The 15,649-nt window shown below is 44.5% G+C and overlaps 2 protein-coding genes across 2 annotated transcripts; both read left to right on the top strand.

Annotated features, from left to right (window-relative positions):
- Window positions 1-5,585: 5,585 nt before the first annotated feature.
- LOC123128816 (histidine-containing phosphotransfer protein 2) lies at window positions 5,586-8,454 on the top strand. Its single transcript, XM_044548912.1, has 6 exons — window positions 5,586-5,784; window positions 5,863-5,978; window positions 6,064-6,132; window positions 7,236-7,307; window positions 7,706-7,778; window positions 8,142-8,454. Exons 1-6 carry the CDS (start codon window positions 5,725-5,727, stop codon window positions 8,178-8,180), a joined length of 429 nt encoding a protein of 142 aa, XP_044404847.1. The 5' UTR covers window positions 5,586-5,724; the 3' UTR covers window positions 8,181-8,454.
- A 337-nt stretch (window positions 8,455-8,791) lies between these two features.
- LOC123129778 (uncharacterized) lies at window positions 8,792-9,231 on the top strand. The gene is made up of 3 exons (XM_044549807.1): window positions 8,792-8,857; window positions 8,957-9,119; window positions 9,158-9,231. Exons 1-3 carry the CDS (start codon window positions 8,792-8,794, stop codon window positions 9,229-9,231), a joined length of 303 nt encoding a protein of 100 aa, XP_044405742.1.
- Window positions 9,232-15,649: the final 6,418 nt, after the last annotated feature.

Here is a 15,649-nt window from a genome sequence, read left to right as displayed (position 1 = left end):
TTTTTGTTTTTTTGTTTTTTTTGTTTCTACTTACAACAAAATACTTATTGTTTGATGGCCCATGGAGATGCTTCCTTCTGTCCTAGCGCGGTTACGGACATATTTCTTTAGGACTCCCATGAACCTCTCAAAGGGGAACATATTGTGTAGAAATACGGGCCCCAGGATGACAATCTCGTCGACTAGATGAACTAGGACGTGTGTCGTGATATTGAAGAAGGATGGTGGGAACACCAGCTAGAAACTGACAATACATTGCGCCACATCACTCCTAAGCCTTGGTATGATTTCTGGATCGATCACCTTCTGAGAGATTGCATTGAGGAGAGATTGCATTGAGGAATGCACATAGCTTCACAATGGCTAATCGAACGTTTTCCGGTAGAAGCCCCCTCAATGCAACTGGAAGCAGTTGCGTCATAATCACGTGGCAGTCATGAGACTTTAGGTTCTGAAACTTTTTCTCTGGCATATTTATTATTCCCTTTATATTCTATGAGAAGCCAGTCGTGACCTTCATACTGAGCAGGCATTGAAAGAAGATTTCTTTCTCTTCTTTCGTAAGAGCGTAGCTGGCAGGACCTTTATACTGCTTCGGAGGCTTGCCATCTTTTTCGTGCAAATGTTGCAGGTCCTCCCGTGCCTCAGGTGTATCTTTTGTCTTCCCATACACGCCCAAGAAGCCTAGCAGGTTCACGCAAAGGTTCTTCGTCACGTGCATCACGTAGATTGAGGAGCGGACCTCTAGGTCTTTCAAGTAGGGTAGGTCCCAAAATATAGATTTCTTCTTCCACATGGGTGCGTGTCCCTCAGCATCATTCGGAACAGCTAGTCCACCGGGACCCTTTCCAAAGATTACGTAGTTAAATCATTGACCAGCAAGTACGTGATCACCGGTACGCATGGCGGGCTTCTTCCGGTGATCTGCCTCGCCTTTGAAATGCTTGCCTTTCTTTCGACGTTGATGGTTGGTCGGAAGAAATCGACGATGGCCCAGGTACACATTCTTCCTGCATTTGTCCAGGTATATACTTTCAGTGCCATCTAAACAGTGCGTGCATGCGTGGTATCCTTTGTTTGTCTGTCCTCAAAGGTCACTGAGAGCGGGCCAATCGTTGATGGTCACGAACAGCAACGCCTTAAGGTTAAATTCCTCCTGTTTGTGCTCATCCGACGTACATACACCGTTTCCATTCCATAGCTGTAAAAGTTCTTCAACTAATGGCCTTAGGTACACATCAATTTCGTTGCCGGGTTGCTTAGGGCCTTGGATGAGAACTGGCATCATAATGAACTTCCGCTTCATGCACATCCAAGGAGGAAGGTTATACATACATAGAGTCACGGGCCAGGTGTTGTGATTGCTGCTCTGCTCCCCAAAAGGATTAATGCCATCCGCGCTTAAAGCAAACCATATATTCCTTGGGTCCTTTGCAAACTCATCCCGGTACTTTCTCTCGATTTTTCTCCATTGCGACCCGTCAGCGGGTGCTCTCAACTTCCCATCTTTCTTTCGGTTCTCACTGTGCCATCGCATCAGCTTGGCATGCTCTTCGTTTCTGAACAGACGTTTCAACCGTGGTATTATAGGAGCATACCACATCACCTTCGCAGGAACCCTCTTCCTGGGGGGCTCACCGTCAACATCACCAGGGTCATCTCGTCTGATCTTATACCGCAATGCACCGCATACCGGGCATGCGTTCAGATCCTTGTATGCACCACGGTAGAGGATGCAGTCATTAGGGCATGCATGTATCTTCTCCACCTCCAATCCTAGAGGGCATACAACCTTCTTTGCTGCGTATGTACTGTCGGGCAATTCGTTATCCTTTGGAAGCTTCTTCTTCAATATTTTCAGTAGCTTCTCAAATCCTTTGTCAGCCACAGCATTCTCTGCCTTCCACTGCAGCAATTCCAGTACGGTACCGAGCTTTGTTTTGCCATCTTCGCAATTGGGGTATAACCCTTTTTTGTGATCCTCTAACATGCGATCGAACTTCAGCTTCTCCTTTTGACTTTCGCATTGCGTCCTTGCATCGACAATGACCCGGCGGAGATCATCATCATCGGGCACATCGTTTGGTTCCTCTTGATCTTCAGCAGCTTCACCTGTTGCAGCATCATTGGGCACATCGTCTGGTTCCTCTTGATCTTCACCAGCTCCCCCCGTTGCAGCATCACCGTATTCAGGGGGCACATAGTTGTCATCGTACTCTTCTTCTTCTCTGTCTTCCATCATAACCCCTATTTCTCCGTGCCTCGTCCAAACATTATAGTGTGGCATGAAACCCTTGTAAAGCAGGTGGGAGTGAAGGATTTTCCGGTTAGAGTAAGACCTCGTATTCCCACATTTAGTGCATGGACAACACATAAAACCATTCTGCTTGTTTGCCTCAGCCGCATCGAGAAACTCATGCACGCCCTTAATGTACTCGCGGGTGTGTCTGTCACCGTACATCCATTGCCGGTTCATCTGCGTGCATTATATATAATTAAGTGTCCAAATTAATAGAAGTTCATCATCACATTAAAACTAAAGTGCATACATAGTTCTCATCTAACAACATATAGCTCTCCAGAGCATCTAATTAATTAAACTATACATTGAAACTATGTAAAACATTTCAATGTGAAAACAAATGCGATCATAATCGCAACCAAGGTAACAATTGATCCAACGGCATAATGATACCAAGCCTCGGTATGAATGGCATATTTTCTAATCTTTCTAATCTTCAAGCGCATTGCATCCATCTTGATCTTGTGATCATCGACGACATCCGCAATATGCAACTCCAATATCATCTTCTCCTCCTCAATTTTTTTTTATTTTTTCCTTCAACAAATTGTTTTCTTCTTCAACTAAATTTAACCTCTCGACAATAGGGTCGGTTGGCATTTCCGATTCACATACATCCTACATAAATAAAATCTATGTCACATTGGTCGGCATAATTTTCATAAACAATAAATGAACCAATAGTTATAAAGATAATATATATACCACATCCGAATCATAGACAGGACGAGGGTCGACGGGGGCGGATACCAAAACCATCGCACTATATAAGATGCAATAATAAAAGTAAGAAAATAATACAAGTATCTATGTAAACATACAAGTAAGAATATTTTTCCTTTCAGAAAGAAGATAAGAACAAGAGGCTCACCACGGTGGTGCCGGCGATGAGCTCGGCGCAGGTGATCGATGGCGGTGAAGACGGGGACGGGTGTGACGGACCGCTAAACCTAGACAAATATTATGGAAAATGGAGCTTGGAGGTCGAGCTTGGAGAGGAGAAAGCTTAAGTAGTGTGGCTCGCGCATTCCATCGAACACCTTGTGTGCATAGGAGGTGAGCTAGAGCACCACCAAGCCCTCTCCCCTTCGGCCAGAGAAAAACAGAGCACTGGGGTGCTCTGCTCGCGAGCGAGGGGTATATATAGGCACCTCATTGGTCCCGGTTGGTGATATGAGCCGGGACTAAAGGGGAGCCTTTGGTCCCGGTTCAAGCCACGAACCGGGACCAATGGTGGTGGGCCAGGAGCGAGGCCCATTGGTCCCGGTTCATCCCACCAACCGGGACCAAAAGGTCCAGATGAACCGGGACCAATGGCCCACGTGGCCCGGCCGGCCCCCTGGGATCACGAACCGGGACCAATGCCCATATTGGTCCCGGTTCTGGACTGAACTGGGACTAATGGGCTGATCCAGCCTGGACCAAAGCCCTGTTTTCTACTAGTGATCCGAATGATTTGCATTGATGAATCAACATAAACCGACTAACTACATAATACTCTCTCCGGTCCTTTTTACTTCGCATATTAGATTTGTCTGAAGTCAAACTTTACCAAGTTTGACCAAATTTATATTTAAAAATATTTACATTTATAATACCTAATGAATATAATATGAAAATATATTCCAAGATGGTTCTAATGATATTGGTGGTGTTATGTGAATGTTAATTATTTTTTGTATAAACTTGATCAAACTTTGAAGAGTTTGACTTCAAACAAACCTAATATACAAAGTAAAAAGAACCGGAGGGAGTAGTATAGTAACTTTGCACGTGCAATACACCTATAGATCAAAGGCAAACATATTAGAAGCACAACAAAATTAGAAACTATACTTTGAAATTCAGAACACGCTGCCAAAATTTTGAACATTTCTATGAAATTGCAAAAGATTGTACAATGCACGATTATTTGCTTGCACACATAAAAGATAGGGAAGTTCGCACATAATTTTCTTACCCAAATATCATGCCCATATATGACAGATAACACAAAATTTCTTCAGACAGAACACACGGAAGAGCAAAATACTAGTACCAATGGTCAGCTGTTGGAATTGGCACTGTCATTCAGACATGTCCACGACAAATGGCTATGGTCAGTTCTAGAACAAAAGGGGGCCGCTGTACAGTCCATCACCAGTATGGCAAAATAACATGATACTACATTTCATGCGGGGAAGCAACAGACCTCTACAATCATACAACAAACATGATATTCTACTCAACAAAAAGCAAGCGCAACTGACACGATCACATAATGTTACTGGCTGTTCGCTAAGGTCGTCGCATCTTCACGTTCACGGGTATCTCCTTGTAGCATACAGCCTTTGCTGCTGCCCGCATCGAAGACCTTCTACCTGTCACCTGCACCAAGGACCTCCCCGCCGCCTGCCCTTCAGAAGGTTCCATCAAGGAATGGCTGTCGCTTTGCTTCTCATCTTTGCTCTGCTCCATCACGACATCTGAGCTGGAAGGGACTACAGGAGCAATAATTTCCTCTTGCTTGGTCTCAAGATTTTCCTTTGTGGCCTCAGCAAATTCTCCTGGGTTCTTTCTTGAGGATTTTCTTTTCGGAGATTTTTTGCACATATTTACGGCAACAATGATTCCATGTTCCTTTCAGATATAAGTGCATTAGTGAAAGGCAGAAAGGTGCATGCACGCAAAGACTTTACCTTGTCTCTTCATGATACGGTGGTTCACTACAAGTAGAATCAAGTTTGGAATTAGTGTCCTCTATGTTTGAGTCCTTTTGACCTCCACATGAATCCAATTTCCGTTTGTGTCCACCCCTAGAAAAATAATTTCTGAGCCAACTGAATATTGTTTCATTGGACAGTGTGATGTACTATCGAGAGCATTTCAAAGATCACTAGAATGATGAGCATACCTCTTTTTTGCTCTTTCTTTGGGTGGTTCTGGCTGTTGAGTGTCAAATGGCAGAGATGCTGAAAAGGAATTACAATTACAGTAATTATTATTTTCCCTTTAAAGAAAGTGATCAGAACAATAAAAAGATGCAGTTAGCAAGTAGTTTGGCCACTTTTCTTGTACATTCTCATTGAAAAAACAAGGTGTGCTCACTTCCATGAACACTTTTTTTGAAAGGAAAAGAGATTAAAGTTGAAACAGACGCTCACTTCCATGAAAACGTGGACACACAACCGGTGGCTCCATGCATGCATGCACGCAATACGCACACGGGCCGTTTCCAAGCTAACTAATGGCGCCCGGCCGACGACGCAGTACAGCTAGTAGAGCACTCGCTGCCAAACGCCTACGTGAGAGACCCTCGTGAGCCCAGCTATACAACCTCCGCTCCTCCTCGATCCTGTCCTCGTTCACTCCACATCCGCAGCCGAATTCCCCCGTCTCCACCGCTCAGTCCCCTGGACCGCCGAACCTCTCATCGCCTTGCCATGGTAGCCGCAGCACTGAGGGCGCAGCTCAACGCTCATATCGCCGGCATGTACACCGAGGTGAGGCCCCTCCCCTCCCCTCTAATCGTGTAGTTGTGGAATTTGGCCTATGAGTTTGCCTTGCCGTGGTCGATCCAGGGTGTCGTGGACGAGGACACGTTCGAGGAGCTGCGGGATGAGGGCACCGCCGTCGAGGTCTCCCGCCTCTTCATCTACGACGCCTCCGAGATCATCGACGACATCGACATCCTGATGTCCGCCCCCACGCCCTCTATCATCTCTCCCTCCGCTCTTGTCTCGGTACTGACTCATCTTAATTATCTGCTCTGAAAATCACAGGGAGGAGCCCGAAGTGGACTTTGACGAGGTGGAAGCCTTGACGCAGCAGCTCATGCGGTGCACCTCCAGGTGATGACCATCATAAACCCTTTCTCTCTCTTCCACCTGCTTATTTTTAACTCTATATATGTTTGTTTGCCTGCTGCGTCAATTCATGCGATTCAGATCTGTTTATTATACTAGGCGCATGATTCTTATTTGTCGGTTGCACTGCCCCATAGGCGTAATTAGAAGAATTGAGTTTACTTGCGTTTAGTGTAACGGAGTTACCGGTATCCCAATTAATATCAATGATGAGGATAAATTGTTGTCGCTTTCGGAATATTCCTGGTATTAATGATCTGCTATTCTGTTTATTACTAATGGTGGTTTTTCTGGTATTAATGATCTGCTATTCTATGTATCTCTAATAGTATTTTTTTCTAGTTTGTCCACGGCATCGATGTTGTTTTTTATTTGGATGTGTCGGCACGGGGTGCGTACCTCACGACACGGCCGCACAATTGAGGTTCGTGTCGTTCTACAGGCGCCGTATAGCCATAGGTAGAAGAGCTGAGTTTAGTCATATATCGTGTAACCAAATTGTTGGTATTCTTCCCAATGTCAATCAAATCGCATAGCTTGGCAAGGGGATTTTTTGTCGTTTTGCAAACGTTTGTTCTACTATCGTGTCTGTTCTTCGGGCAATGCCATTATTCTAGTCCGAGGATGAAAAAAATTGTCGTTTTATGAGCATGGCTGGTATTAATGATCTGCAATTCTACATAACGCCAATGGCCATTTTTTTTGTTTCTCCATTGGAACGGTGTTGTTTCTATTCAGATTTGTCAGACGCAGGGTGTGTATGTCATGGATGTGATTCGGGTATCGTATATCCAAGATTAGAAGACCTGATTGTAGTTGTGTCTCGTGTAGCGGAATTGTCGGTATTCATGACAATTTCATGGTTCGTCAAGAAAAACTTTGTCGTTTTCTGAATATTTCTGGTACTACTAATCTGCTATTGCACATAACGGCAATGGTGTTTTTTTTCGGGTTCATCAAACAATTTATGGAGTTGACAACCATGATAGGAAATGGCTCCTTGAGAATATTATTGACTTGACGTCTCAGTTTATAATAAGTTTGATAAGTTCCTAATTTCCTGATCTGCAATTTTTTGCATGTTTCAGTGTTGGTGCACAGCAAGTGAACCTCGCCTGCATGCACTTCGGCAATTTCTATGCCATACAATACAAACAAGGGTCAGAACTCAACAGCTTATTAAATATTGTTACACAATAATTATTCGCAACATTGTTTTTCAATGTCTCTATGTAAACCTGCCAGCTCATGTTGTCTTTTCTGTCGTTATTTTCAGCTCATACCAATCTAACGTTGTTAAGAAGTAACCTGATTTGCTTTTTCACTTCATCTGCAATCACGTTGTTGATATTACTCGGTTCATTATCTGAATATGCTACACTTTGATGGTTCTCTTGTAATTTATTGGCTCTAGACTTCTGTTTATAGCACAATAAATTCATATATGGCTAGAGATTTTTCTTTTTTGAAGTATAGGGTTACAATTTTTGAACCATTTCATCTCAGTTCTGTTAACCTCTTCAGAATCTGACAATGTGGTCTTTTTGCATTATTTCAGGTGTCTCGTGTCATTGGCTCTTGTTAGGAATGAGTTCTATATTGTGCGACATGAGTTGGAGATCATGATGCAGGTAGCACCTTATGTGTCTAATGTTGGTCATATTAAGATAGAGAAAAGGGAACAATCTTTAATCCTTAATCTAATTCTTTTGACATTTAGATTTGGATCACTTAGTTTGAGGTACCGAAAAGTCTCATTTAGCCGTTAAATGATTATGTGGTAATTTTGTCATCATGCTTGGTAGATGCACAGGGTAGCTAAAAAAGTGGTAGAAATTCTTTGTTTCCCGGCTTAAATTAAGCTTCGCCAAATGCCCAAATAAGAAACTAGCTAACTTGTAACATGGCTGATTAGTGAAACCACGTGACTTGAGCATCATTATGTGCCATAGACTTATCTTAATCATTGACCTATTATTCATCTTTTGATGCAGCTCGAAGAGCAAATCGCGGCATGTGGTCCTAACTCCTAAGTAGCGGCAAGTGAAGGGGGAAGAGTGTGGCCCCATGCAATCCCTTGCATTATGCGTTCGATGTGTCTCCGAAGAAGTAGCGGTTTTCAAAGGGTGCGCGTAAAACTTAGATGAATATTCTCGTGTCGGAACTTTGGGCTCGTAACCCTGTGAACGAAAACTGTTGTCGTGTGTTGATGTCAGTGTGAAGTCCATATTCTAGTGTGTCGTGGATGTGTTGCCGCCCTTCCTATGGGCTGTTTATAATACCTATACCTGGTTGGTTGGTCCTCTAGTGACTTTGTTTTGCTGTATGTTCTATTTGCTTTTCTCTATAAGCAAGTCTTGTTGTTGGTTGTTGTATCCAGAGTGTAGCCAATCACCATATTTGGGCATGTTAAACAGGTCTTTTCGGTCTGAAATTTCAGCGTGGCCTTCTTATAAGAGTATGACGGCACCACGAGCAGTAGCCGGAGGAGGGGCAAAACAGAAGGGATGGTCTGCGAGGTCACATCCAGGGATCACAAAGTTGTCGGTTCGCGAGATAGCATGAAGAGCATCTCTGGGCTTAGGTGTATTTGCATTGGTACGAAAAGTCTCGGCTAATTAAGTCGCCAATTACATCTCCAACGATGATAGCTGGAACATCATACCATAGGGCCCAGCTCAACGCCCATATCGCCAGCATGTGCACCAAGGTGAGGCCCCTCCCCTCCCCTCCCCTCTAGTCGTGTGGTTGTGGAATTTGGCCTGACTTGGCCTATGAGTTTGCCTTGCCCTGGTCGACGTTGATCCAGGGTGTCGTGGACGAGGACACATTCGAGGAGCTGCGGGACGAGGGCACCGCCATCGAGGTCTCCCGCCTCTTCATCTACGACGCCTCCGAGATCATCGGTGACATCGACATCCTGATGTCCGCCCCCACGCCCTCTATCATCTCTCCCTCTGCTCTCTATCTCGATACTAACTCATCTTAATTTTTTGCTCTGGAAATCGCAGGGGGGAGCCCGAAGTGGACTTTGACGAGGTGGAAGCCCTGACGCAGCAGCTCATGCGGTGCACCTCTAGGTGATGACCATCATAAACCCTTTCTCTCTCTCTTCCACCTGCTTATTTTTAACTCTATGTTTGTTTGCCCGCTGCGTCAATGTCGTGCGATTCAGATATGTTTATTATATTGGGCGAATGATTCTTATTTGTCGGTTGCACTGCCCCATAGGCGTAATTAGAAGAATCGAGTTTAGTTGCGTTTAGTGTAACGGAGTTACCGGTATCCCGATTAATATCAATGATGAGGATAAATTGTTGTAGTTTTCAGAATATTCCTGGTATTAATGATCTACTATTTGTTTTTCGATTTCTACTTTCATTTACGCCTCCAAATACTCTAAAGATATATATGACAAAAACATACTCTACATAATGTTTTTTCTAAAAATAGTTATGCATTTGAAAATGTTAAATGTGTATAGGAAAATGTTGACCATGTATGAAAAAAATGATGAATTTTTTATAATATGTATACAAATTTAATCAAGTATTTGAAAAAATGTTGAACATGTATTTAATAAATGTTAAACAAGCATATGGAAAATGTTAACTGTGTAGTCCCTCCGTCTGGTGAAGGGTGTACGTTTGGCTTTAAATTTTGTCCACAAAAGAGTGTACTTCTATCCTCCCAATGCACATGAAAGTAGAAAAAATGCTTCTCTGTTATCACACGGTGATCAAGACCAATAACATTCTACACTTAGCTCATTGGGGTTTTGGTAATTAAAAAAAGATATGGTGGCTTGCCTCTTCCCAATGCATTTTTACTCCACTCAATTATTTGTCCTAAAATTTCTACATGTAGACCTTTCACCGGACGGCGGGAGTATGGAAGAAATGTTGACCATATGTTCAAAAGATGATGAACAAGTATCTGAAAAAAATGTTGAACATGTATTTGAAAAAATGTAACTCAAGCATTTGAAAAATGTTAAATGTGTATGAACATATGGTCTTCACAGTCGCATATGAGTGGCTACCAGATTCATTCGTGCTTTGTGGTTATTTGCGCCACATGTACAAGGAATGTCGGGATGGAATGCATCCACCGTTAGCCCTAGTTTTCAAAAATCAGCGAGCTAGCTGGTTCAAGGGAGCGGGGAGAGGGCCTGGAGGAGGGAGAGGGTGAGGCCGTAGCCATTGTGGCTGGACCGGTCATGGACCAAGGCGCACCCAGGAGGAAGCTAGCGGGGAATCAGAGTATGAGGACCCTGATGCCTACATGCACAAGGCCGAACTAAACAAAAAACGAGCTTCAGAGCTCGCAGCGATAGTTGATCCAGTGGCAGCTGAGTTAGCCATAACAGCTATGTCGGCCCAAGGCAAAACACCGACGCTGCCTTCCCCTCAAATCCCATCAAGCCCCTCGTCTCGGCAGGAACAAAACAGGTCAAGGACAAGTAACTGCAGCACATAAGAACACATAGCATAAGAACGGTGGCAACACAAAAAACCCAATGGCAAAATTGTTAGGCTCCCTAGAGGAGTGCCGCCATGTCCAATGTGTGTCTTCTATTGGAATTGTTGCGGTGCGGGCAGAGCCACGACAGTCAGTGAGCTTTGTGATTTCACAAGGAAAATTTTCCCCTACCATCCTCTACATAGTAGAAACCCAACAAGAGGCTCGAGGGTAGAATCTTTAGCAGGAACATTAGGGTATGATAATGGATATGCGATTGATAGCCAGGGAAGCAGTGGCGGTGTTGGCATTTTCTGGAATAATGAAATAAAAATAGATATTCTTGGTTACTCTGTGTATCATGTTGAGTGCTCCATTCTTGAACCAAGCCTTGATCCTTGGAGAGTTGCAATAGTGTACGGTGAAGCCCAAACCCACTTGAGGCACCAAACATGGGATACTATTAAAAACATCAGTACTTCCAGCAATCTCCCATGGCTTTGCCTGGGCGATTTTAATGAAGTTCTACATCCGGATGAGCACGAAGGAGTTGGACAACGTAGCAGTGTGCAGCCCAAGCTTTTCAAGATAAGGTTGGTGTCTACATGCTGCTAGATTTGGGTTACTCGGGCCCGACCTTTGAGATGAAGGTTACAGGTGGTACTTTCACAATGGTGTGCCTAGACCGAGTGCTGGTTTCTGTGGACTGGCAGCGAAGGTTTCCCTTGCTGACTAAACTCACCTGACAGTCGTGACTTCAGATCATGACACGATATTGGTGGACTTTGCATCGGCATCAACAACATAACACTATTGGGAATATGCCCTAGAGGCAATAATATTGTATTTTTATGATTTCATTTTCATAATTAAGAGTTTATATTTCACGCTATAACTGCTATGATCCTGGAATAGGTGGCTCAGTGAAAAACTCATATGCACGCGTGGAATGATAAATGGTAAAGAATAGGTTCCTAATCTTGCCTCTAAGACTGGCTCAAGTGTTGTTGGTGATCATGTTTTCCAGATCTTAGGATATCTCTAAGTGTAACGATAGTCCTAAAACAACATTCAGAGTATGACATTAGAAGAACGATCATATTGAATCGACCAAAATTTGTGTGTAACGAATTGAGTTTATATCGTCTGTAATCAATTGTAACAACACAGAGTGTTAACGTGTGTTTTTTCTCCTTAGACCATGAGAGTATCGTAACCACTTCTTACCGTACGGTGGACTTTGGGGTTGCTCAAACGTCACATGTAACATGGTGATCATAATGACAACTTACAGGCTCATCAGAAAGTTTGACAAGGGACTAGATAGCCCCAGAGTGGAATCGGCTCCTATGAAGATGGAGAGATATTCTTAGGGCCCTCTTGGTGTGATGGTATCAATCATCGTCTGGCACGACACGTGTGACTACATCACGGGGATGCCGGAACATGACAACGAGAAAGAAGAACAAAACCAGTAACGAGGATAATGGTATCGTGAGCATGTGATGACTCAGGAGGAAACCGATGTATCCTGGGTTTTGTGAAATATTGCGAAGCAAAGGGAACATCACATGATAACCAAATATTCACTTGAATATCATTCGTGTGCTCATAGGGATCGATATGGACGTCCACGTTTCCGCTACCGGTCATTGAGCGAAGGGGTTTCGTTCATGTCTATGAGTTACCGAACCTACGGGGTCACAAGCTTAAGGCAATTACGATCTACTGAGTGTTAGTAGGACGGGAATGATGAGAATATATTTGTGGAATTGTTTCATAAATATCCGTAAGCGTTTCAGGGTCACCGAAAGGGTTTCGGATAGTATCGACTAATATCAGGTATTACCGTTAAATAATATATATGTGTAAAATGTTTCTGGGGCTGTTAAATGATATATAAAAGGGTCTAATATTTATTAGAAGGCTTTTATAATAAATTTAATACAAACGGTCCTTAAAAGGCCAAACCGGGGAAGGAGCATCGGGCCAAACTTGGCCCAATAGGAAGTGGCGGCCTTCCTTGTGTGGGGGGGGGGGGAGGGCGAATTGGAGTGTGGGAGGAGTCCAACTCCTCCTCCTAAGGCTAGCGCCCCAAGGAGAGACTTTCCCTCCTTGGTTGCCCTCTCCCTCCCCTCCAACCTATATATACAGGGGGTTTTGCTGTATGGACATATGCAAGTTTGGAGTTTGGAGCCTCCACTAGTTTCCTTTAGTTCTAGTTCTAGTTGATCCTAGTTGATCTAATTGGAGCAAGACCTAGATCCTCTAATCCTCATAAGTAGAATCCCAGTGTAGTTCTAATCTCCTTCCTCTAATTCTCTGGCGACGATTAGGTTTGGACGGCGAAGCGCTGTTAGGTCATGAAGGTTGCACGCTTGCAACCAAGTAGAGAGACTGTGCTTTCAGTCTTCAATTCGAGGGAATGTTCGTCAGCAGTTTGCGGGATCGTTCTTCGACGGTTCAAGGGACTCCAAGTATGATATAAACTGACACGTTCTTCTTCTGCTCCAACTCGGTGACGGCAACGATCATGACCTCAACCCGTAATGCATCTTCATATTGATCTTGGGTATGCGTAGGGGCATTTTTTTTTGTTTTCTACTATGTTTCCCAACAAACACAAGGGCGAAGACCTTTTTTTACGAGGTTACGAGGGAAGGACATGAGCAATGGGGTGATATGATTAACACGACATGGCTGCATCGGGTACCACTTTCAGAACAAACGAGTTGAGTATGAAATTGGTAGCCCTCTCTTGCGCTCGAACAATGATACGTTTGGCAGTGTATGCAAGGATATCAAAACAAAGCGAGAATCAGAAAAGCTTTGGTCTGATCCAAACAGGACGGTTCCCACTCACGCCGAGCTAAAAATCAATGAAAAATTAGTAGAGATGTACCATCATGAGGAGGTGATGTGACGACAACGAGCAAGAGGTGAGTGGTTGGCCTCGGGAGACAAAAACTTGAAGTTTTTCCATCTTCAGGCTAGCATCTCGAGGAAGAAAAATATGACCAAAGCTTTGCAGAATTCTCTTGGTGTAATGGCGGAGGATCCGAGGAGTTGAAAAACATGGTCCATGAATTCTACAAATTCTGTATACATCTGAGGGTGTAAGTTATATGGATACAATACTAAAAAATGTCCCAAGCAAGGTCACAAGTGAGATGAATGATATGCAAGTTTCCCCTTACACACTCGAGGAAGACAAAAATGCACTCTTTCTCTGTGACACCCTGGTTTTTGGCCTGTTGGGCTAAAGTCCCGCGTATGCCACTGCATGCAGTGACCATGCGGGATGCAGTTGTTCGGCATGCAATGTGCATGCTCTGGATGCCGGGACCCTCGGCCGTCACCCAAACGCCGCCCTTGCGACACTACAGCTTGCCCACGCCACCTCACTTGCTCTCCTTCTTCCACCTGACCAGCTCCAAGTCCTTCCCGACGTCAGCAAGTGGCTCGCCGAACGCGGACACGGCGTGCCCATGCGGGAACAGTGTGTGTTAGTGTGTCGCCTGGCCCACATTGTGCACCCCAGCTTTGCCCGCGTGCATCTACAGCTCCCCCGTTCCCCTCTAGTCACTTCACCACTCGTGCCCAAGCCGCACGCCTCGCCAGAGCTCCAGTAGCTTCCTCACGGCGGTGCCCGGTGCTCGGCATCTCCCTCTCTTACAAATAGACCCCTCCCGAGCTGCTCAAACCATCCACCACTCCTCCACTGGCCACAAATTGACCACCGACAAGCGGGGCAAGGCCAGGAGGGCCTCCTGCCTCCGATCATCACCGGAGTTGCCTACGGATCCCCCTTGACTCCTACCCTCCTCTGCTTCCACGACTTCTTCACGCGAGCTCGTGTTGATCTCCAGAGCACGACGATGCAGTTGATCAGTCGGAACAACATCGGGAACACCGACTTCGACGAGCTCCACTGTCCATCTTCTCTAGAGAGGAAGCCAGCCTCGCCGTTCGTCCACCTCCGACCAAGCCACGAGGACGTGTGTGCTCCCCACCTTGCTCTGAACCCATTACGGCCATCGCCGCCAGCCGCCATAGTCTCCTCACTGGAGGATCATCGGGGATAGCACCGCCCACCTCTGTTCTCTCTCTCTCTCTCTCTCTCTCTCTCTCTCATACCTAACACAGGGACCCTACTCGTAAGCTTCTCTCTTCCCCTCCGAATCATTTTCTAGTGGAGGCACCCTAGCAAAATACGCCTTCGACATGGCCCTCCCTGGAATTTCTGTTAATTCAATTTAAAATTAGATTCTGACCCAAACTTTGACTAGCTATGATTTCTAAACCAGAAGTCCAAATGAGTTGAACTTTTTGCTATAGTTTTGTCATGAGTTGAACTTCCTGTTGGTGCAATTTGAGATTATCCCTTGCCGTCTAGAATTTATGGTATTAGAAAAGGCTTTATGTGACATTTTCTTTTTGTTATTAAATTTATTTTTAGAAGAAACTAATTGTGTGGGAGAAGACCAGGAGTATCGTGACACTCCTCTGAACTAAGGCAATCCACAACATTCATTTGCAAGATGGCATTGCAATGGAAATGGTTCCAATTGAATATTGATTACTTATATGCCTTATGAATTTAAGTTATTACTTGCATGCTACTTGTTACCTTATGCTCATTTCCATGTCATATGTATGTTGTAGGCAGTAGAGTAAATGTTATATGGTTAAGTTAGGATTCATCCACCATTTAGCTCGCTATCATGCACCCTATTGCATTCTATGGCTCGAATCATTTTCATCCAAGTTAAACTTGACTATAATCAAACTTGATCAAAGCTGTTAATCGAGCCATAGTGCCACTGAATCGAGCTCACTAGTGCAACCACACTTTCCTAGATGAGGGTGCTCTAATTCGCTCTATTGTCATGCCTCTCGCCAGTGCCTCCAACGAGGGAATGTTATGTGCACATGCTACCCTAGTCTGGTAGGCGTCAATAACCTTGTGAGCCCAAGTTTTATGGTACCGAGGTCCCCGTTTGGGACGATAAAGTTTAGTTTGGCCACGGCGGTGGCGGCC

Source organism: Triticum aestivum, chromosome 6A (assembly GCF_018294505.1).
Source record: "Triticum aestivum cultivar Chinese Spring chromosome 6A, IWGSC CS RefSeq v2.1, whole genome shotgun sequence".
Lineage (NCBI taxonomy): Eukaryota > Viridiplantae > Streptophyta > Magnoliopsida > Poales > Poaceae > Triticum > Triticum aestivum.
The sequence above is the reverse complement of the archived record's forward strand: the minus strand, read 5'-3'. Positions and strand labels throughout refer to the sequence as shown.

Excerpts from the sequence above, each read along its gene's own strand:
- LOC123128816 (XM_044548912.1), top strand. The coding sequence starts at position 5,725 with ATGGTAGCCGCAGCACTGAGGGCGCAGCTCAACGCTCATATCGCCGGC. Across the intron at positions 5,979-6,063 it reads GACGACATCGACATCCTGAT|GGAGGAGCCCGAAGTGGACT; the intron begins GTCCGCCCCCAC and ends TGAAAATCACAG. Across the intron at positions 6,133-7,235 it reads CTCATGCGGTGCACCTCCAG|TGTTGGTGCACAGCAAGTGA; the intron begins GTGATGACCATC and ends TGCATGTTTCAG.
- LOC123129778 (XM_044549807.1), top strand. The coding sequence starts at position 8,792 with ATGATAGCTGGAACATCATACCATAGGGCCCAGCTCAACGCCCATATC. Across the intron at positions 8,858-8,956 it reads TCGCCAGCATGTGCACCAAG|GGTGTCGTGGACGAGGACAC; the intron begins GTGAGGCCCCTC and ends ACGTTGATCCAG. Across the intron at positions 9,120-9,157 it reads TCCCTCTGCTCTCTATCTCG|GGGGGGAGCCCGAAGTGGAC; the intron begins ATACTAACTCAT and ends CTGGAAATCGCA.